The following is a 23,376-nucleotide window of genomic DNA, read 5'->3' as shown; positions in this document are numbered from 1 at the left end:
CAAGTTTTTATTGGCCAATTTTACAGAAAGTGCTGTAGTGACCATTCCAAAGGAAAACAGACCAAAGAGTCCAGAGAAATCAAATAAAAAAACAGAAAAAAAACTTTTACACATTATACAAGGTTTTCCATGTTAATTTCACCGCCCTCCTCTTCTAAAACAAACGTCAGGACAACATTAGGGCTCAGGCCGATGCAAAATCCACCAAAGGGTTCCGGGGGAGGGTGGGGGAGGGGAGGGGAGGGGTTGGGAGGGTGCGGGGGAGGGAGGTGACGTCACAAGACTGGGTGTCACAGTAGATGGAGGAAAAACTCTTAAACAACATATGAGATCTTTACATGAACATAGAGCTACAGTATACACATACAGTAGGTTCTCCCAGCTGCACCCACAGGACGGCTGTCAGAGGAGGAAACTTTCCGGTGTTTGTGACTTTAACCGAACCCTGATTTTACCTGTGGCTGACTGTATTTATCGTACACGCCACACATGACAAAACCCTCTGCTGTTTAGTGTTTTTTTTTTCTTCTTTTTTTGCAATCGAAACATAACAGCCGGACTGGATTCAGGATGGCCACAGCCAGAGATTAATGCCCTTCCGCCTCAAGGTGAGGAAACCTTCGACTGGGTTTTCTGATCGCATCAAATGTGACGCCGCCGAACGCGTCTTTCACGTCTGCTCTCTGTCCTTTTCAAGTCGCGCCAGGCAACTTCACAACCGGTGGCCCCACCAGAGTGTTTCTGGGTTGCTTTAATGCAATGTGACATCATCCTTCAGAATAAATGTCTTTCATTAATGCTGCATTTTATTCAAAGGCAAACATGTTTTAAGTCTCTTGCAGGGTTCAGTGTCATAGCAGTCTCTTTTATCCCCCCCAAAAAAACAGCTTATTATTTTGTGTCAGTGATATGAGGCAGCGTTAGCTAGCGACTTTCATTAAAAACTGTTATAATCAAAAGAAAAAAAAATAAAATTTAGGCGAATATGGACATAAAAGTAATGTTTTGTAGCTATAAAAAGCATGCTGTGGTGCCGATGTGGACATAACGAGACCTACACATGGACTTCATGTCTGTATCTGACAGACATGTTTTTAAAAAAGTGCCAAACCAACATATTTAGATTTTTTTTTTTGGGCTGCTCAGGAACAGCCTAACCGTCTGAAAACACAACATTTACATCACCAGATAGAGTCGATCTGGTGCTCACACTACTACTTATCTATTTACACATACACAGAGCAACATGAGCATTCAGTGGGAGTTCTGTTTCTGCCTGCCAGATGAACGAAATCTAAGTCATACAGCCGCTCTCCTTTTAGCTCTGTTTTGTTCTCCACCGACTCCTGAGAGAAATCTTGACTGCTCAAGCTGCCAAATGCTCATCTCTGTTCAGTGTATTCACTGACTTTAACTATATAGTGCTGGGCAGGTAGTGTATGGTCGGTTCATTGGAGCTTTTTCAACAGCAACAGTCTTCTGAAAACATTCAAATGCTCTGCAGAGGAAAGGGGAACTGAAGAGTTTGGTTCTAATCCTCAGGGTTCATCAATCCGAGGGGATACCATTATTTAGGTCATGTTTTCAGGAATTTGTTTGTTCAACATTAAGTTTTTCAAAATTTTTGTTAAAGTAATGAATAACAAATGTATCTTTGCTGAAAATAACATATTTAAGCGGCGGGTCGCTATGGGTGGGTACAATCTGATGCTGATCCTAGATCTGGTGAGTATATTTATGGTTAAGCAGTGATAGGAGGCATAAAATGTAAAGTGATATAGGATTATTGAGATTGATTTTGGATTAGGCTTGACTGACTTGAAGGGAACGCATGCGCTCTACTCAGTGCCATTCTGGTTCCACATCAAGTCATTTGATCCATTGCTAACATAAAACATCTTTTAGCACTGCAACTTTAATTGATATAATACAGGCTTTCCCACAATACACATACTTTATTTTCTTTATCATAGTTATATATTATTTGTTATAGCTATTACTAAAAAAATATGGTGCATTTTTGTTTTTAACATATTTGAGCCTGTGTCCTGCTTCATCTTTAATGCTTTTTTTGTGGTATTTGATTATATGTCTAGTTTTTATTGCACTGAAGTTCATTGTTAATAATCTCCTGGTTGAGTCTGCAGCAACTGTTTTTCCACGGACATATGTTCCACTCAGAACATTTTGTCTTTTGTTCACTGCTCCGTAATTAGGATCCTTCTCAAATAAAAATGTTTGCAAGGCTATGTTTAAGGAAAGAAACAAACCAGCATCTGCCCGTATATAAATATCACACTTTAAAGAGTCAAATAATGATATTGGCGTGGCCTCAGAAATCCTGCAGTCGGTAGATATTTGCATCTATTGACGACCAGTCCCATTTGCACTCTTCCCCGCAGAAAAGTTGGAATTTCTCACCCTGCAAAATCCCTGCAATGCAGCATTAATGACTCGCAGGTGTAGACGTTGGCTTTCGTAGTGTTGCTTGCCGCTGTGACTGCGCCCGGGACCAAACTTTCATTCGGGCGAATCTCGCAGACTGTACGCGAGCAGTGAGGGGACTCTCTGTTCTCTGTCACGTCCCTGATGTGTGATTCGGATGTATGAAACACGGCGCCTCTTTGCAGGATCATCTCGCCTAGTGCAGCTCCAACAGACCCAGTACCTATAGAGGCAGTGGCACATCCATCCCAACAAACCCGGAGTTCTCGCAGTCAGCTGGAATGATCTGAACACAGAGCTAGAAACACACACAGAGGAACTGAGGGGTCCGTTCAGTGAAGACCCCCCCGTGGGCTAGTGGGTTCAGGAATATGTACGTACATATGGAGAGGTGGTATGTGTGCTGTGTACAGGTGGAGAGGAGGGGGGGATTCTGGGTAGAGAAAGTGGTGTTAGGGGATGGGAGTGTGGGAGGGAGGGGGGTCACCTACTCACTATTTACAAGAAAGGAGCGTATAAAAATTTACAAGGAGACTCCTCTGTCTTTCCCAAAAACCCAGAACTCAGACCCCTTGGTTAGATCAACATGACTACACACAGATCGACTTTTTTTTCCTTTTTGTTTTTGAGTACCATTGAAAATATGCTATTTCTGTAAAATCACCTGGCTGTGCCGCGTAGGCTAGAATAAAGACTGATAAATAACATGAAGTATACAAACCAAAAAATAGTCTGATTCTTTTTCTCTTGCAACCCAGTGTTTTTTTTTTTGTTTTTTTTTTCTCAAATAAAGACTGTTTTGCATTTCTATGGGACATCAGAGATCTCGCTGTGGAATCCGACACGCTAAACTGAATGTATGGTAGCCGACGGAAAAACTTTATTTCACTAAAGGTTGTAGTTGCGGTGCGGGAGGAGAGATGGTTGGAGGGGAAACAGTTGTCGGGGATGACCTAAATTTGGTGAGCTGTCCCTTTAAGAACGAGGATGGACATTTGATTGAGTTTAGTGTCATATTAGTTCTGATCAGCTGTATAAAACAGGTTTTCTGACAAGGCGGAGGTTAAATCAATGCAGTGTGTGTGTGTGTGCGCGTGTGTGTGTGCGTGTGTGTGTGTGTGTGTGTGTGCGTGTGTGTGTGTGTTTCAGTGTAGTATTCCACCAGGGGGAGATATTACCTCATTTTTTAGAGCCTCAACATCACATAAAGTCTTTTTGTCTCAACCATCTGATTTGAGGTTTCACGACGGATGTGTTGCACAATGTGCGTGTGTGTGTGTGTGTGAGTGACTGTGACTGTGTGTGTTTTCAGTAAGATATTGTTGTTTTGTCCCAGTTTTGGCCCCTCTTGCTCTGGCGTTGCATCCTGGGTAGCTGCACGTCCACTTCCTCCTCGCTGTCGTCTGACTCAGCGCTGGTGATGTCATCCTCCTCCTCCTCCTCTTCCTCGTCATCCTCCTCCTCCTCTTCCTCCTCCTCCTCCTCTTCCTCGCTGGCCTCCTCCTCTGCAGCCTGGGGTCCTTTCAGGTTCTGTTGTGAGAAGTATTCCGAGAGTTTCAGAAACCAAAATTACAGAAATTTGCCAATAAGTCACCGTCGTTTCTCCTTTAATTCCTGATGTGAAAGCAGGGCATGCACACATCTCCTTTTTCTCAAGATATTCCAGTCACTGATGCCTCTTTTGTTTAAACTTTCCCCTTATCACCCTCCCCGACAGCATCCTTTCCACACCTTTTTCCCGTTCCTACCTCCATCGGGTTGACCGTGATCGTCAGAGCCGAGTCGTCCCAGGTAGCGTCTGCCTCTTTGGCCGTCTCTGCCAGCTTGACCTCCTGCTGGTGGGTCAGGTGGATGCGGTAGATGCCGAGCACCACAACCACCACCAGAGCGGCGATACACATCACAATTACCACGGTGGCAGCGCTCGGCATGCCTGTAGGAACGAGACGGGAGGGGAGAGAGCGGTGAGAAAGACGTGGAACGGGAACGCTTGTGGAAAAACGAAGCAGGATGAAGCCACGCAGTCACGCTGAAGCTCAGTAAGACACTGTGCTGAAATGAGTCAAATGTTTGGTTAACTGAGAAGGAACTGCTTGTGCTCTCAGCGCGGTACTGCAGGAGGTAGGAAGTAGTTTCGCTGGAGCAAACATTTTTGGATTCATGCTTTTTTAAAACACCTCAAACGAACCTCCAGTTCAGCTCCAATTTACTGTTGCACCTGAACCATGAAGTTAGAGTATTTGCAAAAGTCCAATTTAGATCAGCAGAGGCTAATAAATCCTAAATTACAATCCCTGAAAGTGGCAAGTAAAAAAAAAGAAAAGAAAAATTCTAGACGTCCCATAATGCAATTTGATAGCATCTTTCCATCTAAGGCTGTCCCACACCAGACACCCAGCCCCTCTCCGAGCCCGAGGAACGCTGTGTGTTTTCTGCCGGGCTGTAGGTGAGTCACTGATGCCTCCTCTCATGCTGTTGTATCTGAGGCCTCTTTAACTGTTTTCATAGTTATCTGGCCCCCTGGATATTGAATGCCTTTTGTGATAGCCTATTGATTTTTTTTATTTTCTTTCACACATAATTGTACCGTGGGCTTTCTTAACCTTTAAATAATGTTGGCTCTCTGTTGGTGATTGTGATCTTTAATTATTGTAACCAGCCTATTGATTTTTCTTATCGTGTCATTTTTGGGGTAATATTGGTCCGCTGTCACTGTTTTGGCCAATCGATACCTCTTCATCTGGGCATGCTAGCAGCCTGGCTCTACAGTCAAGGCTGTCATTCAGTCTTTGGTCTAGACTGCAACAACTCAACAGCTATTGATGGATTGCCATGAAATGTTGTTCAGACTTTCATACAGTCTCCCCCACCTCAGGATGACTTGTAATAAGCTTTGTTGATCCCCCGACTTTTATTCAGCATCATCATCAAGTAAAAACTTTTACCTGGGTGGCTGTTACACAAAAGGTAGAGCGTTTTTTTCATTGGGCCACAGTTTCTCCTGTCAGCATGCCAAAGTGGGCATGACACTGAAGCTCACCATCATATAAAATCCACTTGCACTTGTGCCACAGGTTAATGACAAGGTGTGCTTAACAGGAGGCATATAGCCCTGCAATGTTTGGCTGAATTCGAGAGAGTCTGAGTCTTAAATCCTTTTCCACGAACAGTCTGTGCCTGCATTTTGTTTTCATGCTTGCCAATGGCGAGAATCCACTCTCACATGAGTGCGTGGTAGCAAAGGGCTTCAAAGTCTTTACAGCTTGATTGGCCGGCACAGTCCTATCCAGAAATCTGGCAAAGGCTTTTTGATTGAATTCAATTTTCATGGATCCACTTGTTGCGACTTCAGTTGGGCCCTCCTGTTCAGATGCTGGTAAGGCAGCAGGCACCGAGTGCGGTTAGAAATGCTCAATTCCGTTCTTTTCCCTGTCTGCTCTTGATAATAACTGTTATAAACTGGTAAGCAAGACACATATGAACTTTGATTGCATTTCCATGGAGTAATAATCATACATTTTCATCCTTGAGCTGCGGAACTGTACTGCACTCGGTAATCGACTCGCAGGACTTCTCCACAACAAGCACGCTGTTGCAGGAGAGTGGGGAGTTGTGTTCACTTTACAATAGCAATTCGGCTAAGCTAGCTGCTGTTTGATGCCTCAATGTGCTGAGACCCTATTTTTACTGTTGCTACAGTTTGGTGCTGTTCTGAGCATTATTTGTGGCTTTTTGATGGTGGTTTCTAAAACTCTGCAAACTTGATCTCTCAAGGGGGCTTCCTAATCGGTGTCACGGTGTGTTAGACCATGGATTAAACTTACACCGCAATATTCCATTAAGCTCATCATTCAACTGAAATAAACGTGTCAATACTCTTGGTCACTGCATAATGCAGTAAATATGCAAGAGCTCAGGGGCCTGGCTTTCACAAAGTTCACCATTTTCACTTTCACTGTGTCCGAAACATCCTTAATGGTGGCAGGCATCCCCGTGGTAGCAAGAGCCTCACGGTGGACGCTGCAGTGTTCACAAGTGGTGAGGGAAACAAGCGCCTGGATGTGTGTTACCATTCCACTGTGTTTCCCCCTCATGGCCCTTACGCCATCTGTGCAGATGCCCACACATTTTGAGATGTAATAGTACTATTTGACTTTGAATACGCAAACCACATTTTTCTCTTTTGCCTACTCCCTGACTCAGGGGGTACGCATACCCCAGTTTGGGACTATTGGGTGTAGGTGAATGGGTGAATGTAAGGGAAACTGTAAAATTGTGTTTTAAATGAAAACAACCTCTTAACAATGAATTCAATTTACCATATAAAAGCAGTACTGACCAGTAGTTTGGTTTATGACCGGTGTTTGGATAGTAACTCCAAAAAAGTAATGCATTACTTTACCTTTATACTCCCTGGAAAAAAGCTGCTTGTTAGACTCCTCATAACGTTGATTACCTGAGATGCATTGTCATGTAACTGATAATTAAGACCACTGTAACGTTAAACCATACAAACGGCCACATATCAGGCCTGTCACGATGCTCTTTCATAAGGTAATACCACGAAGCCGATAGAAGGGTTGATGGAAACTGACCCAAACAGCCCTTATTAGAAAAAAAACATTTTGCATAGTAACAGCCTTGAAATAAGCCTATCAATATATAACACAATAAAAAGGTTGGCTTTCCTATCATTGCCTAACACAAATATTTATTGCCTACATATGGTATCAATATCAATGAATAAAATAACAAAGATTGTTATTACATGATAATGATAGACTTTAAAGGTCAAAAACATGTTTAAATATCATACAAACTGAACATTTTGAGTCCCTTGCTCACCTAACAATGTACTTATAGTAGACTAGCCTATCCGATTTAACATGTTCATTACTAAAGCAGTGGATATGTCACGAGGACTCTCTCAAATTGTTTGATCTCTGGCTCTAAGTCAAATCAGCAGACAGTCCAGGGTGAAGAATCTCTTTGGAGTGGCTGTAAAACAAGCATTTTTTAAACGTTTAGACACTTCATTTAGAATTCAACATCTTTTTCTCAATAAATCCATGCTGCGAGCCTGTTAGCATGCTAATGTAATTCACAGCATTGCTTCAAACCAAATGCTGCCATCACATTGTGCAGCAACTTCTCATTAAGGTCCTCTGGCTTAAATGTTCCCAACATATGCGTCTAAACGTGATGTCTGACGGAGCAAATCTGGCAGGTCTCAACCATTTCTCCTTTCTCTGTGGCCAATTCAACGACTGCAGCGCAGAAAAACAAAATCTTAATTTAAAACAAAAACAAAACAAAACAAAAAAAAACTGGCTCCATTTTAACTCTCACGGCTGCCAGTGCGCAAAAGACAGAACAACGGTTTGCCTCACGTTTAATCTTTTAGCTGAAGTCCGGCTGGACTGGATTCAGAAACACTAGAGCTTAAATACAACCAAAAACAAAAACATTACCGGAGGGATTCATCTTAGCTGTGCGTAAAACTACATATTGTCTCAGATATACATATAAAGAAATAAAACAAAACACTTACACGCATTTAATTCTGGTCTCGGATCAGTACAGGCCTGCAACGATGTATCATAAGCCCTATTTAGTAGCATAACCATGACACACGTTGAGGGATTTCTCTTGATCTAAAATGTTTATTTCTGCTGCTCTGATCTGCGGCCTACTGAGATAACACGACTCCGCCGCGCCTGCCCTCTCCCTCCGCCGGTCCCTGCTGGCGTGTGAGCGCGCGTGTTTAACGAGAGTGAGACTCACAGAGGACTCTTCAGATGATCATTTGATTCAGTCAAGTTCCCCAGATTTTCACACTAAATCTGCGGCCTTTGATCGTCCTCGCAAGTGAAGCTTCATCCAGCCCCTCGGTAGTAACCGGGGTGAGTGTTTTTTTTCATGCATACATGCGCACACACACATATGCACAGACACACACGCACACACAGACACACACACTCTGGCATTTTCTTCCCACTTTGTACTCTACATACATGATGATATCATCCGGAACGTTTACATGTGCCACGAGCAAGAAACCGCTCTTTTTTAAAAAAAAAATTTGTGTTGTTGCCTTATTCTAAACCAGCCTTTCTGCTCCTCTGACCTCATTTTTACACACACACGCACACACACATGCACGCGTGCATGCGCGCTCGCATGCACACCTCCTGACTCTCTGGGCTGTTCGCAGTGCTGGCCACTGAACTCTCCAGGACTCTAAGTAGAATCCATTAGCGTTTGATGAATAATTAAATGTGGGGTGGTAGATTAAGACCAATGTCTCTCTGCTCGCCACGTTCTCCCTACTTCGGATGACTCATGTGCATCGAGGGAGGGGAGTTAGCCTGCCGCATCATACGGGAGGGGGAGAGTTTACACTGCTTTTCTACCACCGAGGACCTCCGTGTGAGAGCGGCGGCCTGATGAACAGAACGATAAACAAACCAGAAAGCAGCACCAGAGCACTCCCTTGGAAATTCATCTATCTTCATGCCACGACGGAGAGCAGATGTGTGAACTCCACACTGGATTTTTATGATTTTTTTTAACAGCTAGGTCTAATGCCCAGCACTTCTCCCTCAGTCTCTAGGAATTTCCATGCGCCCATTACTGTTTATCTCAAGTCTTCTCGTATGTTTTCTAATAACATAACAAGTTGTTGCTATGGTAAAAATCCGGAGCACCGAGGGTTCCTATTGGAGTAGAGCAACACCGTCACATACACATGCTCAGGTTACAAACGTGAAACGGCACCGTCTAAAATATTTGGTGCGCAGGAAAGAGGTCTGATGGTGAAAAGTGGGAAATTGAGAATCAGATATTCTGCCCATTTGGCCTACTTTGAATCTTTTTTGGGCAGCTCAACATAGTTTAAGGGGGTTTATGATGATTTGGGCTCCTTTGTGTAGAGTCGTAGGAGTGTCCTTAAAAGAATAATACACGTTTAAAAGATTAAGAAAATAAAATGTGAAGATAAAGAGAGGAATTAAAAACTTAGTATTTTCTTCTTTATTTAAGTATGATGGCACTCCTAATACTCCATATGTTTGTACCATTTGGGCAGTTCCCATCTAAAGTCAGTCTGTAGCCTTCCTTCTCCCAGGAGTAGTTAGAGACTGAACCTTGTTCCTGTACAAATTATTATTCAGTCAGGGCTCTATAATGCAAGATGTGTTAGCATTTAATGTTCACACAAGTGAGCAGCAACCTTATCCACCTGACAGGATGTGATATATGCGTGCCTCTACACTTAAGCTCTTGGATGCTGTGTATCACTCTGCTCTCAGGTTTATGACAGGTGATGTTTACAGCACCCATCATCGCATCCTGCATACAAAAAGAAAAAGTTGTGTGGTCCTCTCTGTCTGCCTGGGAGATGTGAACACAAACATGTGTGCTTGTTTGTCTTCCCCTTCTTGGAGAGATGCCATCTTTTGCCACGTCGGTCCACTGAACCACATACTGTGAGACTCGGGCCAATGACCGGGCCGTTATCGTGAGTTCCTTTAGTTTGTGCTGAGCTCGGCGGATCTCCTTTTAGTTTTCTAAGCCCTGAACTGTTGGAAAGTCCTTGCAGAGCACCTTAAAAATTAAACTTTGTTACCCATTGGTGCATTCAAATCCTCGATCAAAACCCATACTACGTCTGTGTTTGTTGCTGTTTTAATTGATTTGCTTTCGTATCTCATTTTCATGAACAGTGTATATACACTTGTTTTAATTGTTTTCTTTCTCTCTAATCAACATCCTTGCCACTGAGGACAAGCTCGAAATGATTTTCGGGTTTAAACAAAAGCTGATAAGACAAAATGAATAAATATGCCTGGATACAGGACAAATGAAATAAGAAAAATCAAAAAGACTCTAGTGCAAAGAAGACGATAACAAACTGAACGTATTAAAGTGGAGTGTGTTTTCTTACCTGAGCTGTGGCTGGGGTACAGGTCATGGATCAAGGAGGGATGGTGGACCACTTGCATGTACTGAGGCGGGGCTACCATGTGATTGACATGCTCTCCAGCTTCGGAACTGTGCAGTACGCTCACCTGGTTGGGGCACAGATAAAGCAGAGGCGCTGATATTAGACGGAGGAGGGATCACATTGTTATCTGTGTGGTCCCGGTGTCTCACCGATACGCCTGAACTTGCCTTGACTCACACAGATGATGTATTCCAGACAGGGTAAAGTATAGATTTTAGACAGAAGCCAGGAAAGTGAATGTATTTATGCCTATTGGGGAACACGGTCAGCTCAATACAGGAAGGTAAAATGTAAACTAGATTGATCGACCCTCTCCCAAGGTTTAAACTATGTCTGGTGAAACATTTTGTTCCCAGCAAGTAAACACCAGGGTGTGTATGAATAAGTCAGGCCGACCAGGGACGGAAGCAAAACCACGGTTAGCTGACACACTGAGCTGATTTTGACATTTATCATCAAGTAAGAACAATGCCTCACAGGTGAAGTGTGTGTGTGTGAGAGTGTTTCGCTGTAAAAACAGTTCAGGGTCTCCTCGGCTAAAATATTCAGCATTTTATGTCAGTGCCAGTGTGTCAGGCTGCTGGTGGCAGTGTGCACCGGAATCTAAAGAACATTTCAGAACGATGAAAGAATGTTAAGGGCACTGACATGTTTGGTAATCAACAGATATTTGTCACACAGTTTTCATTAAATCGAGTGTGAGAACGGAATTGCATTTTAAGACAAGCTGAAGGTTTTTCATTTGTCATGCTTCGGCTGCAATTTTCCAAAAGATGCTTTGCCACTGAGGCTGAAAGTGACGCCTGCTGTGGGTCATTTTTTAATTTGCTCTCAAAGTGAGAGGGGTGCCAGACACCTGAGCTGAGTCAGCTCACTTCAGTGCCGGTCCACGTACTTCGGTCCAGTTTTGTTGTAAGAAGCAGCATTGTATCTGGTGATGGCTTGCTGTTTCTACTGCTGACTATCAGAAGTGATATTAATGATTTTTGAAAATATTTTCCTTTTTTTTTTGGAAATATGTAAAACATCATCTATTGTTCGAGAGCTGCTTGTCAGCCCGAGGGTCTTACACCACAGGTTCCTTTCAGGAGTGCCTGGAGCATGTGTCTTAGAGCACAGGTTGGATCTGCCATCATAACTACCACCATGACTAAAATAAAATTTAAAAAACACAAGGATAACTGAATGTCACATTCATATGGTCTGCATTTAACTTTTATTTTCATCAGCGATCAATTCACAGCCTTTTTTCTTGATGGATTAGTTAGAAGTTCCATCTATAGAGTGTCAGAAATTAACTGCAGCATTTTCCTGAAGCTGAGGTGATACATTTGATCTTTAAACTGCTCTGCATTTCAACAAACAGCGTCAAATGTACTCAGTTGACTATCTTCTGTGATAATAACAGCTAATTTGGTGTTGGTGTTCTGGCTCAGATAAGGGCAGTCAAAAGTGTTGCCAGTTAATTTCATGCCTGTATCATGTAGTCATGAAGTGATAACTGTGTGTCACTGTGCAGGCTGTAGGTCACACTGACCTCCAGGTTGAACTCGTTACTGGTGTATCGCCCGTTGAGCTCCGAGCAGGTGAGGCGAAACCTTCTCTCTGCTAGTTGTTCGGGCCGCCAGTTATAGTAACGCACCTGTCGCATCACCTGCTCATAATTGGACATTGAGTCCACACCTGAGGAGAGAGGCAGAGGGTCGGTATGGTCGTTACATGACGACAAGCGAAAAGGTGAAAACTGGACAACTGGCTGACACGTAGAAGGCAGAGCTAGATCCTGACGACTCAAGCGGAGCCGTCACAACGGCAGCAGTGGACTAGGCTGTGCTATTATGGCAACCAACACGCTGCATGCAGCTTTGGCTTGGGTACCATAGAAACCTACCATAAATGGACATGCCAGAGGTGGAGTTGGTGGCGTCGAGGTGTTTTCCGAGCAGAGTGCTGCGCTGCAGTTGGAGGGACTCCTGCTCCGGCCTCAGCTCCTCCCCAAGCACCAAGACATCACAGTAGTCCAAGTTATGAATAATCTCTTCCAGCACCCCGGGTCGATGCGCTACACAGAGAGACAGACACAGACACACACACACACACACACACAAACACATATTGCTGTAATTTGCCTTCTTTGATACTCACACCAGAGAATATCAGAATCAGTTTGCCCTCACCTCATTTTGTTATTCAAGGCTGTTGGCAATGAAACTTGTATTTCGGGTCATTTTCTATATTCGGTTTAAAATATGTTCTCACTCCTAATGAGCTGTGCTGCAACTCTCTTGGAAACACATCTTCAGGCACCTCAGGGGGTTACTTAAAGAGGTAGTTAAGAGTTTCTGAAGTAGGGTTGTATGAGGCTCTTATCCACAGTCGATGTACCTACAGTGGATGGAGGTCGACACCCCCCCGGGCTGGAGAAACAGCTAATGCTCTGCAGTTAGTTTGTGTTATTGTGAGTCTTCTGGTATTTAAAGTCACATATTAAGGGTAACTAACTATTACCATCAGCTGTTGTGTTCTTTGCAACGTATATTTATTTATTTATTTTTTTATTGTCAAAGGAGTCTGGTGGTTTTGGAGCGAGCCTACGCCTAATGGCTTCAATTTCCTGTCAGAAAGGGCTGTGTAACAGCAGGAAAAGAGGTGAAAAATATTCTAAATATAGAATAAACACACCGATTTTCTTAGATGGTCTTTTAAGGTGACTGAAGTTTGTTTCGCTCCTGCCCACGTCCACTGCAGTACATCGCTTAGCTTCCCACACCTGTTCTCCTGCTGCTATCCCAAACTAGGGGTGAGCTGACTGCCATTTATTGTAAATACTCTGACTATGGATAAAGCCTTCACACAACCTCAAAAAAAAAAAAAAAAAGAACTATTCTTGTAAGTTTGGGTACCTTTATTCTCATATATTAAAGCACATATACTCTTCATATGCCCAGCTGCTGTTGCCGAGCCAAACCATTTGTGGAAAATAACCCTGAACACTTTGAGGAGCCATAATTCAAAGAGTGCAGGACACAACACACCTGCTCCCTCTCCCCAACTCCAATTATTCCTCGGTGCTCTCAACACAGACAGCGCCATGAGCTGCCGTGGTAACAAGTCCCCTCAGACAGCTCCCATCACAGCAGCGCCGGGCGGCTGCCGGGGCTCTCCGACAGTCTGCTAAGCACCAGCCTCCACCTCTCCCTGCTACCCAGCCCTCTCCCTCACTCTACGATCCCCGGGGAGGGAACCGGCTATGCCCATTTAACAGCTTCCCAATGGAGAGAGATAGATATGTGGCATGTGTGTCTGGAGGGGGGTTCTCCAGAGGAACGGCAGCGGTGAGGTGGAGAAAAGGGGGAGAGAGCGAGCAAAACAAGTGGGAGGAAAGTTGTCTTCCAGAAGATTAGATATGCTCTGCCATTGTTTTTGTGAATGAAGGCTTTGGTGCTCTTTATTTTGAAGTTGTTGCTTGTTACTTTTTTTTTTTTTTTAAGAAACATGATTATTTTTAACCCAGACCATTTTGTTTTCCTAAACCTCACCAAACTGCGACCATACAAGGATCTGGTACGCCTGTTTTGGGAACATGGACTATACCATTAAAGTAGTCAGCAACAGTCAACCTGTTCTGTTCTTCAGGTATGAGGACGTGTTAGCTGGCAAGTTCTACTCGACAGCATGCAGCTTTCATCGTCACTAAAGTAAATAAACTGTGAACTACCAGCACCAGACAGAGTTAGTGACCAGCCTGGCTGGTGAACACAGTGAAGCATTAGCCAATAACGAGACAGGCGTTTGACGGAGGAGTTGATGGAAAAACAAAACAGAGTGAAAAGATCCTGGTAGTCCCACACACAACTTCAAAGTGAAAGTTATCGTTGCCAGTTGATGGATGTGTAGGTAAGCTCACACTTCACACACACATTAATACAATGATGGCAGAGGCTGCCATGCAAGGTGCCAACTGCTCATCAGGAGCTGTTTGGGGTTCAGTATCTTGCTCAAGGACACTTCGACACACAGCTAAGGGGAGCTGGGATTCGAGCGAGCGACCTTACGATTACCAGATGACCCGCTTTACCTCCAGAGCTACAAAAGCAGTAAAACAGTTTTCTGAAGAATTGCGGGGACTGATTTATTAGTATCAGAGCCATCGGTGGACTTGTTATGTTCTATTGTTTGCAAATTATTTGTGGTTGCATTTGAGGCTTGGCACAGTTACTCGCTAAATCTGGCATGTGAATTGCCTTGCTTGGTGTTAAATGCTGCTTTGACATAAATTAAGAACCAAAAAAAAAAAAAAAAAGTGCACCAGCTGGCACGAGCTAGTACTAACAAATAGCACCGCCCGAGTGAAGGAATGTCCCAGGAACAGTCTGTGTGATCGCGTGGCAAAAAAACGATCTACAGTGTGGGTGGGATGGCAAAAAACAAAAAAAATCCTCGAAAGAATTACAAAGAAAAGAAAAGAAGATGAAGAGGGACTGGGAGAACCACTGAGCGCTGGATGGGTGGGAGTTGAGAAACGGAAGCAAAATAAAACAACCCTCAAGCAAAGCAGAAAAAGGGCTGAGAGAACAGAAGATGACCACGAGAGCAAAGCGGTCAAGAATTTAAGGAAGCTGAGCAAAAGAGAGAATTGATGACATTGGCTTTGAGTCAGTGCATCAGAATAAAACCTCGAAAAAGATACCATGGCATGAGATGGAGAGAAGACTGAGGCGGGCTTAACACAAAGACAAATGAAAGACAGAGAGAGACAAAAGGGTGAGGGGCTGATTACCAGGGACCAAAAGAATCTTACTGCATGTCATGCAAACGAAATATGCGATTTATCTCAGATCCACTAAGCCTCGAGAGGACACCAAATCTGCTCATTATGGAACTTCATCGTGCCTCCCTCTCCCACACACACACTCTTTCTCCTCGTGTCTCTTCTCGCTTTCTTTCCATTTCTGTGTCTTTCGCTGGCTTCCAGCTAATCTCTTTCCCCCAGCTGCAGTCTCAATTTCACCAGCAGTAAGAGCTCCACCGGCTCCTGAAAGCAATGCCACTCTCTGCTCTTCTTTCCTTCACCGCATTACACACAATGGAGGGCTAAAACCTCCCTCTCGCTCCGCTTATCTGCTCCTAATTGGCTGCGAGCGGCGGGGCCCGGGGGCCGAGGCGGGCTGTTGCCGCCACAGTGGTCAGATCGTTGGACGAGGCTAGAGCCGCCAGGATTTAAATGTCACACTCATTTGCTGCCGGTCAAGGCGGCGCGACCCTTAGAATCAGTCCAGTGGTGGGTGCGGGCCTTACTCAGCAGGAGGGGGTCTGCAGTCACACAAGGACAGATAGGGGAGTGGGTAACAGACCTGTAACGAGCAGAATTGACTCTGCAGGGGGAAATTGACAAGGCTAGCAGAGCTGCATGGAACAAACGGCTCTGACTTGCACTGTAGATTACTGCTGCTGAGGAAGGGAACTTGTCCTCAGCTGCGTCAGGGGTTCCAGTTTGGCTGTATGTGCTAACCAGAGGTACATTAACTCCATTTTGAGGCCCATGAATGCTCTCTTTTCACGACTCCACTACATTTGAGAGGTTACCACTTTATACTTCAGTTTTATGAAAGCTATAGTAAGTGGGTTCTCACTTTACTGACTTACTCAAAAAGTTTTGCTAATCATTTTTGACATATACTCAATTGGAAACAGTACAACGTAGATGAGCCACCGCTCTGTTGCATAAGAAATCACTTTACTTTCAAAGACACGGTGGGATAAATATTAGTTCTCCAACTATTAATCCACCGTCCTCATGACAGCTGTTTATATATTTCCACATATATGCCAAAATTGAAATAAATTGTTCTTTATATTTCAGTCCAATACGGCGCCCGTTGCTTGCCAAGCGCTAAAGCCAAAAAAGTTTTCCAGCTCCCATGTTTGCGTCTATGTTTTGCTGCCCACTGCACATACTCATCAGTGTTTCCCTCTCAACACTTTACATTGGGATGACATCACGCGCAAAGTTCACTTCTCTAGGCCTCTAGGCTGTCGTGCCTTTATAGTCTTAGGCCTGTCGTCATCAGAAAAACAACCATATAGTTTAACAATCAGTCAGCAGGTTATTACAACCCATATTTACAGTTATTGTTGGGCGGCGAGCCCTATCAGCTGTTGTTATTACTACCGCTGCGAAGTAAAACATTCATATGGGGAGGAGGTCAGGGATGGAATGACTTTAATCCAGGAGGCCGCTGTGTGTGACCAGAGACCAGAAGTCAATGGTGAGCTCTTGTAGTCACATCCCGCACATAACACAAGATCATGTAGGAATGTTTCTAATGGTAGTTATGGAAGTAATGCAGTGATCTAAACGCAAACCGCCATGTTTTCCTAAACCGAATTCTGTAGCTTAAGTGCCTATGCCGCTTTTCCACCAGCACTATTGGCTGCGCCAAGTCAAACCGCGCCCCAGCAATTTGCTTTTCCATCACCAGCAGTGACGTCTCGCAACTGCAGAAGCCCTGTGCATCTGTCTCCCCCTCAAATCTATACTCTGCCCATGTGCAGAAAACCTGAGAGAAAGATGTTTTTTTTAAAAAAAAAAACTCTCAGGACTTTTATAGCCTCTAATTGAATCTCTTTAGTTCTATCTCGTCCTGTCTGTACTTTCAAACATCGGATGTCTTTTACTGTTTCATTGTGTTCACTGCCAGCTGTTTCAGGATTCATGTTTAGTCACTGCTGGTGAAAACACAACGTTTTCCTGGGGGTGAAGAAGTTATAGGAAATGAGATGTGTTTGTAACTGAATTAGTGGAGCCACTCTGTACGCAGTAATTCTTCGATGGCACCGCGTGGGTTGGGACAAGTGCGTCGTTGATTTAAGACACAGCTCCAAATAGTTAGCTGGATTTTGGTGGAATTGCAAAATCCCGGGCTGCACCGGGTCAAACCGAGTAGAGCCAGGCCAGCAGATGTCCTGGAAAAACTGCATACATTGAACTAATTCCACTAAACAATGCCCTTTGTTAAGAAACCCAATCAATTCCGGAGGACTCGATTTCAACACAGCTTGCCCCATCCTACGTATCCTGTTTCACTCTAAAATACTGTGTGCCACATTATACAAGAAGCAGACTCTTAACTTGAGTCTTACTGTGACTCAGGTGAAGGATACTACTTCCACATCTGCTGCAAACCCACAGCGGGCGACGCAGTAGTCGTACCTCACTGTATGAGTCACACAAGCTCACTACTTCACCGGAGTTTTGATAACCTTTACTCCCTGCGAGCAAGAGAATATGGCGGCATGAAAACAAAAGCGCAACTTTTTGTTTTGTCGAGTTCCCGGTGCGTGCAGGCGCACCAGATGAAAGAAATGCTCGCTGCCGCTGATTTGTGGTCTCATGAGGCGTTCCGCTTTCTCTGAAGTTTTGTTGTGATAGCGAGACAGGTGGCACTGCATAGGCTATGGGACTTCATGAATGAGTGAACGCACTATCAATATGAGGAACCGCTGAAATATTTAGTCAAGGCAGACTCCTACCTGCGGGGAGGTGTGTGTCTCCCGCTTCGTGAGCGACACTCAGACTTGTACCTTTGGAGTTTGAATTTTTGACTGGGAAAGTAAACCGCGTTAAGTTAGCCACTTCCTGCAACTTAAATAGGATCTGTTGTGCCTTCAGAAGGAGCGCAAGTAACCAAAATGTACTTTTCAACAAAACAAGCACAAAGCACACTGGACAGTATTGAGGAATTCAGTATGCAGCCTCAGGTTTCTTATTTTTCCGCTTTTCTCTCCAGTTTGAATTGATGCTGTACATCCCCCCTGCACTGTAGTCCGTGCTGAAGCTGGCTGCTGCTTTCTGCCTGGGCGTGGGGTAGCTAGAAAGAGATGCTGAATACACAACAAGCAGAACCGTTGACTAATGATGCAATAAGGCGCCGATCTCACACCGGGCTCCCACATGCTGTCTTTCGGATTCGAAGGGTTGCAAATGTATTTTTGTTCTCACAAACTCTTTGACTTTGTTGTTGATACAGGCTCTCGCTCGCTTTAAGTATGATGGAGCCGTTATCTTGAAATGAATGCCTTGGGCAGTGCAGCTGTTGCTAACGTGTACGATAGTCTGATACCTGTGTGGTGCGTGGTGGCGTCTGCCCGGGTGACCGTGCTGATGATGTGGAGGTCCTGGAACAGAGACACGCCCTCCGGCGTTTTGAGGTCCGAGGCCGGATGATTCAGTCTCTCCACTCCGGTGATGGTTATTCTGGGCTCACTGGGCTGCAGCACCATCACCACCGCATCGATGTCCGGGATGGTGATACAGGTGTCTTCACCAAAGCACCTGGAGAAGACAGAGAGCGGTAAAGAAAAGTAAGGAGAGTGAGAGCTGAATGACAGAGTGAGAGTGTGAGCGAAAACAGCAAGCCGACACCACTCGAGTGGTCTGGGACTCTTCAAGCTGTAGTTCAAATGTCAAGGTTACAACCACAGCAATGTGTAGGTGGGACTTGCTTCGCATTGAAATATAGTCACTGAAATACTGTTAAAACATGTTACAGCGATGTCAACTATTTAGCCTCATTGTAGCTTCGATAAGCTTCATAATGGTTCCTCCACATATTACTGCGAGTGGAATCTGTCATAATACAACGACATTGACCGTGATCTTCCACAAATGTCCTACGCACCTAATCCCCAATTCGGCCTTGGTGAGCGCATGCCGAGCACACTTCTTTATTTCCAGCCTCCGGACTAATTTCACTCACCATGACTGAACCCTATTCACTGAGGGGAAGGTCAAATATGAGGGCCATCCAGTTCAGACCGGAGAGGCGTTTCATAAAATAGCAGTTCCACCTAACAGAACCTGCTGCGTACCTATTTAACATCAGAATGTAAAAAACGGCGCAGCGTTACAGCTGCTAGTAAAGCTTATCAGCTCTAACAGGACCTCTCGGCTGCACCAAAGGCAGTTAAATCCACACCAACACCACAGTGCATGCAGGTATTCAGGGGGTAAAAAGCTCCGTCAGCAGTCACAGACCTGCAGCAGAGTGCCTGCTGTGTTTTCACACGAGCATGTTTGCTTCCTTGCCTGCCTGTCAGCGTGTGACAGCGTGTGCTTTAAATGCACAGCATCCACTGGCAGCTGTTAATGGACGGACACATATCGGCTCCTTGCTAGCTGTGAAGCCCCCAACACAGCCAGACAGCCAGGGGAGAGCAGACACACAGATCGGCCATGTTCACACTAATGAGTGCAGACTCACAACCGTTCGGACACACTGGCTGACACGCATGTACACACAGCTTAAAGACGGCAGATTACACATCAATCGAATGGAAAACAAGAGACATTAACATGAGAAAAGGACAGTAGGGAGGGGGAGAGGGAAGGAGGGGTGGTGACGGTGGTGGAGCTGGTGGCGTTGTAAGTCACGAAAGCTGAACAAACAACCCAATTTTTGCTTTTACATTTCACCGAAGGCCTTTCAAACGCACTAACATCTGTCAGTGGGAGGGACATCAATACTTCCTCTCACTGCTGTGGCTCTGTGACCAGCTACAGGAGGAAATCATAACAAGCTTATTTACTGCATCGGAAACCTGGGCCGCAAGATTTATGCGGCCTCTTTTTTCTCATCTACATTCTGATGTAAACTATACTGCAATGCATAAATCTGTATGAGGAATTCATCATGTTGTTCGTCTAGCTGGGTACAGTTACGTCAGAATTTTGAAAAACTGAAAAGGAGAGTAAAAAGAAATGGAAGTAGGCTCAGCTGAATGTTAAAGCAGGACATTTAAATAGTAGCCCTGGATATTGCAGTCAACGTAAAATATTTGCATAGTGTGATTTACCATACACTATTATTTCTCTAATACCGTCCACTGCTGCAGTGCCCCTATTCACCCTCTGCCTGAACCCTCAATTTTAGCGTCTGTCTCTTTAAGGCTACCCTCCTTCAAAGCCAGAGTCTACTCTGATTGGTTAGCTCTCACATGCCTGAGCAGGCACCATGCACAGTGTTTCCACATGAGCTCTGCCGGTGTTTTTGCAACCACAGCTGTACTTGGGGCACGGCTGTGTAGTTGTGACATTACTATGTTACAGAATTCCTTTTCTGCATACAGGTTGGGAACTAGAACGGCTTTGTAATCAGAAAAAAAGATATTTCACTTTCTGTAATATGGGACATGAAGTGGAAAGTTCCTAAAATTCATTTATTGTGTTAATTATAAATATAAGAAAAAGATCACAATCAAAACAAAATTGTACCATTTTTGCAAATGTATAACACAATTCCTGAGGATCTTCCTTTAGATTTCCTTTCTGTAGGCACAAATCTTGAGTGGTAAGCTCTGTAAATACCTGATGTTTCACTTCTCAGGAAGTAAACTTACTCAGTAACTGTAACCAAAAAACAGCAAATTCACCTCCAGTTTCATGAAATATTAAACAAGAAATCCCTCAAACTTGGCCTGACATTCGGAAGGAAGCTAAACTATGGTCTGTAATCCTCAGTCAGTTGTCAGTTTGTGACAAACACAGAATCGGGGGGGGGGCATCCTGTAATCTCTCCTATTCTTTCCTGTGGCCACAGCTGGTGGTGTGTGTCCAGGCACTAAGCCATTGTTGTGAGCAGTGGGAGATACAAACCCAGTGATGCACGGAGTCGGCTGGTGCGTGGGCTCGCTGAGCTGAAAAAAAGATGAAAAAACAAAAAACAAAAACCTGGAGCCAGTCCAACTTAATTATAAAGAAATATGACAAGGGATCCTAAAAAGGCCGTTAGCAAAGATTAGCACCGGTTACTTTTATTTTCCCGATGCCCGCAGTAATTGCAGTTATTAGTCGTCAGCACAAATAAATAGAATTGCATTTGGAGCAATTACTTAACATCTCTGTTTATTTGTGGCGAGTGATACTGTCCGCGGCAGCCAGGGGAGTTTTTCTTTCTACACTTGCTGACGCGTGATGGCGGGAGGCCATGTTTCAGGCTCTCAGCGTAACAAACTTAGTTGAGGAGAGTCTTTTTTGCTGATGTGTGTTCTGGATGAGGCACTATAAACCAACGTCCTGGAAGTTAAATCACCTGTGTTATCAGCAGGAGGCTGCACTCAGATCTGCTGCTGTAACGCAAAGTCGGACACCAGGTACTAAAAATCCTAGTGGATCTCAAGTTGGGTGTTCCTACGCTTCTTGTTGAAGAAATGCACACCAGATATTGGACATACTGGACGAAATTAGTATCCTTAAAGGGTGTGCTGTTCTATGTGACAGAATTGCTGGAGCAGAGACAAAAATGCCATCTAAACAAAGTCTAATAATTCATTAAGCTGTAACACAGGCAGATTTACTGTCGCCTGTGCAAACATGCAATCATGACGTTGACGTTTCAGCAGCAGCTAACTTGCATCTGAATGGTTCCTGTCTGTATGTACAGTGGATATGTGTCAGAGCAGGCCTCAGTGACAGGCAGCAGGTTACACATTAAAACAAATCCTGAACAGTAGAAACAACAGGTTATTTGGCTCCATGACAGCTCAGCTCCATTAAATGTCCTCACAAACTATTAGCCTGTATGGAAAATATCAAAGCCCTGGCCCTAGCCGTAGGAAACGGTGTTAATCACAACTGTGCCTTTCCTGCTGTGATTGTCAAAACATCTAAAAGAAAGAAATCCGTTTGTTGTTGTGGCTGTCAGACTTTAGCAACCCAGCCTCTGAGCGATGCCTGCTGCGAAACCCGAGCTAGATTTCTACACAAATACTGTAGTTGGCTATTGGATTGACGAGTTCAACAAGGCCCATGAATATGTGGGTATTTAATGGAAACGTTCATAAACAGTAGGAAAGTAAAAAGAGAAAAAAAGCACTGAAGGAAGGCATGACATAAAATGTTTGAGGACTTTTTTTTCCCCCGATGAGGGCCAAAACTGAAACTTAACCATAGGCCAGTGTCTAAAAAGCAAACACTTGTTTTGTTGGTGATGAAGGTTCTCAGTCATCCAGGTCATATTAATTCTAAGTGGTGTATCATAGGCAGCTGGAACAAGTCCTATGATACGGCACTTAGAAAAACGTGTTTTGTTAAGACCCACAATGCCCCCTTGCTTGAATGGCTTGAGTGCTCAGATTATGAAAAATAATGAACAATTATACATATTTGACTTCATGTCTAATGAGCATTTTAACCTCAGCAAAAAATAAAACAGCAATTCAGATAATAATATATCAAAATATTTGTTTTTGCCAGAAGCATCCGGCCGGCCAAATCCGACATTGTAAGTGAGCCACCTTTGGCTGCTCTGAGGTGACTAATAGCTTCATCACCTACAGGTACAGTGACACATGACTGCAATTATCACATGTGTTAAATGGGACGCATCGCATTGTGGAATTATTGGCAATTATTGGTGTCGCCTTTTTTTTTTTTTTTTCTCCTTTCGCTGGAATCGTCCAGCCACGTATTTATGTCGTCAGCTTACAACAAGATGAATCCACACTGTCTGCGGTGTAGATCTATTATCGTGTTTCCTCCTTTAGGCAATGCGCGGCACATTCATTTACTTGCTTGTTTATATTTACTCCCTCACCAGCCTCCCTATGAAAAATGCAAGGGAGTTTGTTCCAAAGAAGACGTAGGACAGGGTGGCCCACAAGGCTTGTTGTTAAGATTAGCGCTGTTTGCTTAATTACGTTCTCGATGCCTGCAGTAATTGCAGTTACCAGGCGTCAGCAAGAAGCGAGTTTAATTGCGTCGCTAGGAAACATTTGCATGTCTGTTTGTTTGTGAGGAGGGCTGTCTGTGGCGAGGAGGGGTCGGGGCTGTTTTTTTGCTGATGTGTCGAGGCAGGGGGGGCCACGTTTCAGGCTCTCAGCGTAACTAACTTAGTTGAGGAGGATTTTTTTTTCTCCACTGCTGTCTG

General features: G+C 44.2%; 1 protein-coding gene across 1 annotated transcript in view; it reads right to left on the bottom strand.

The window, feature by feature from the left end:
* Positions 1-23,376, bottom strand: part of LOC119013047 (calsyntenin-2-like) — a 250,492-nt gene continuing 227,116 nt past the window's right edge. The window contains exons 12-17 of the mRNA XM_037087394.1: positions 18,574-18,785; positions 12,342-12,512; positions 11,988-12,133; positions 10,391-10,514; positions 4,194-4,378; positions 1-3,975 (exon numbers count right to left, since the gene is read on the bottom strand). Coding sequence (XP_036943289.1) covers positions 3,754-3,975; positions 4,194-4,378; positions 10,391-10,514; positions 11,988-12,133; positions 12,342-12,512; positions 18,574-18,785 — 1,060 coding nt within the window. The 3' untranslated portion in view covers positions 1-3,753. The remainder of the gene's footprint in view (positions 3,976-4,193; positions 4,379-10,390; positions 10,515-11,987; positions 12,134-12,341; positions 12,513-18,573; positions 18,786-23,376) is intronic.

Source organism: Acanthopagrus latus, chromosome 2, assembly GCF_904848185.1.
Source record: "Acanthopagrus latus isolate v.2019 chromosome 2, fAcaLat1.1, whole genome shotgun sequence".
Classification (NCBI taxonomy): domain Eukaryota; kingdom Metazoa; phylum Chordata; class Actinopteri; order Spariformes; family Sparidae; genus Acanthopagrus; species Acanthopagrus latus.
This window is presented reverse-complemented; position numbering and strand designations above follow the sequence as displayed.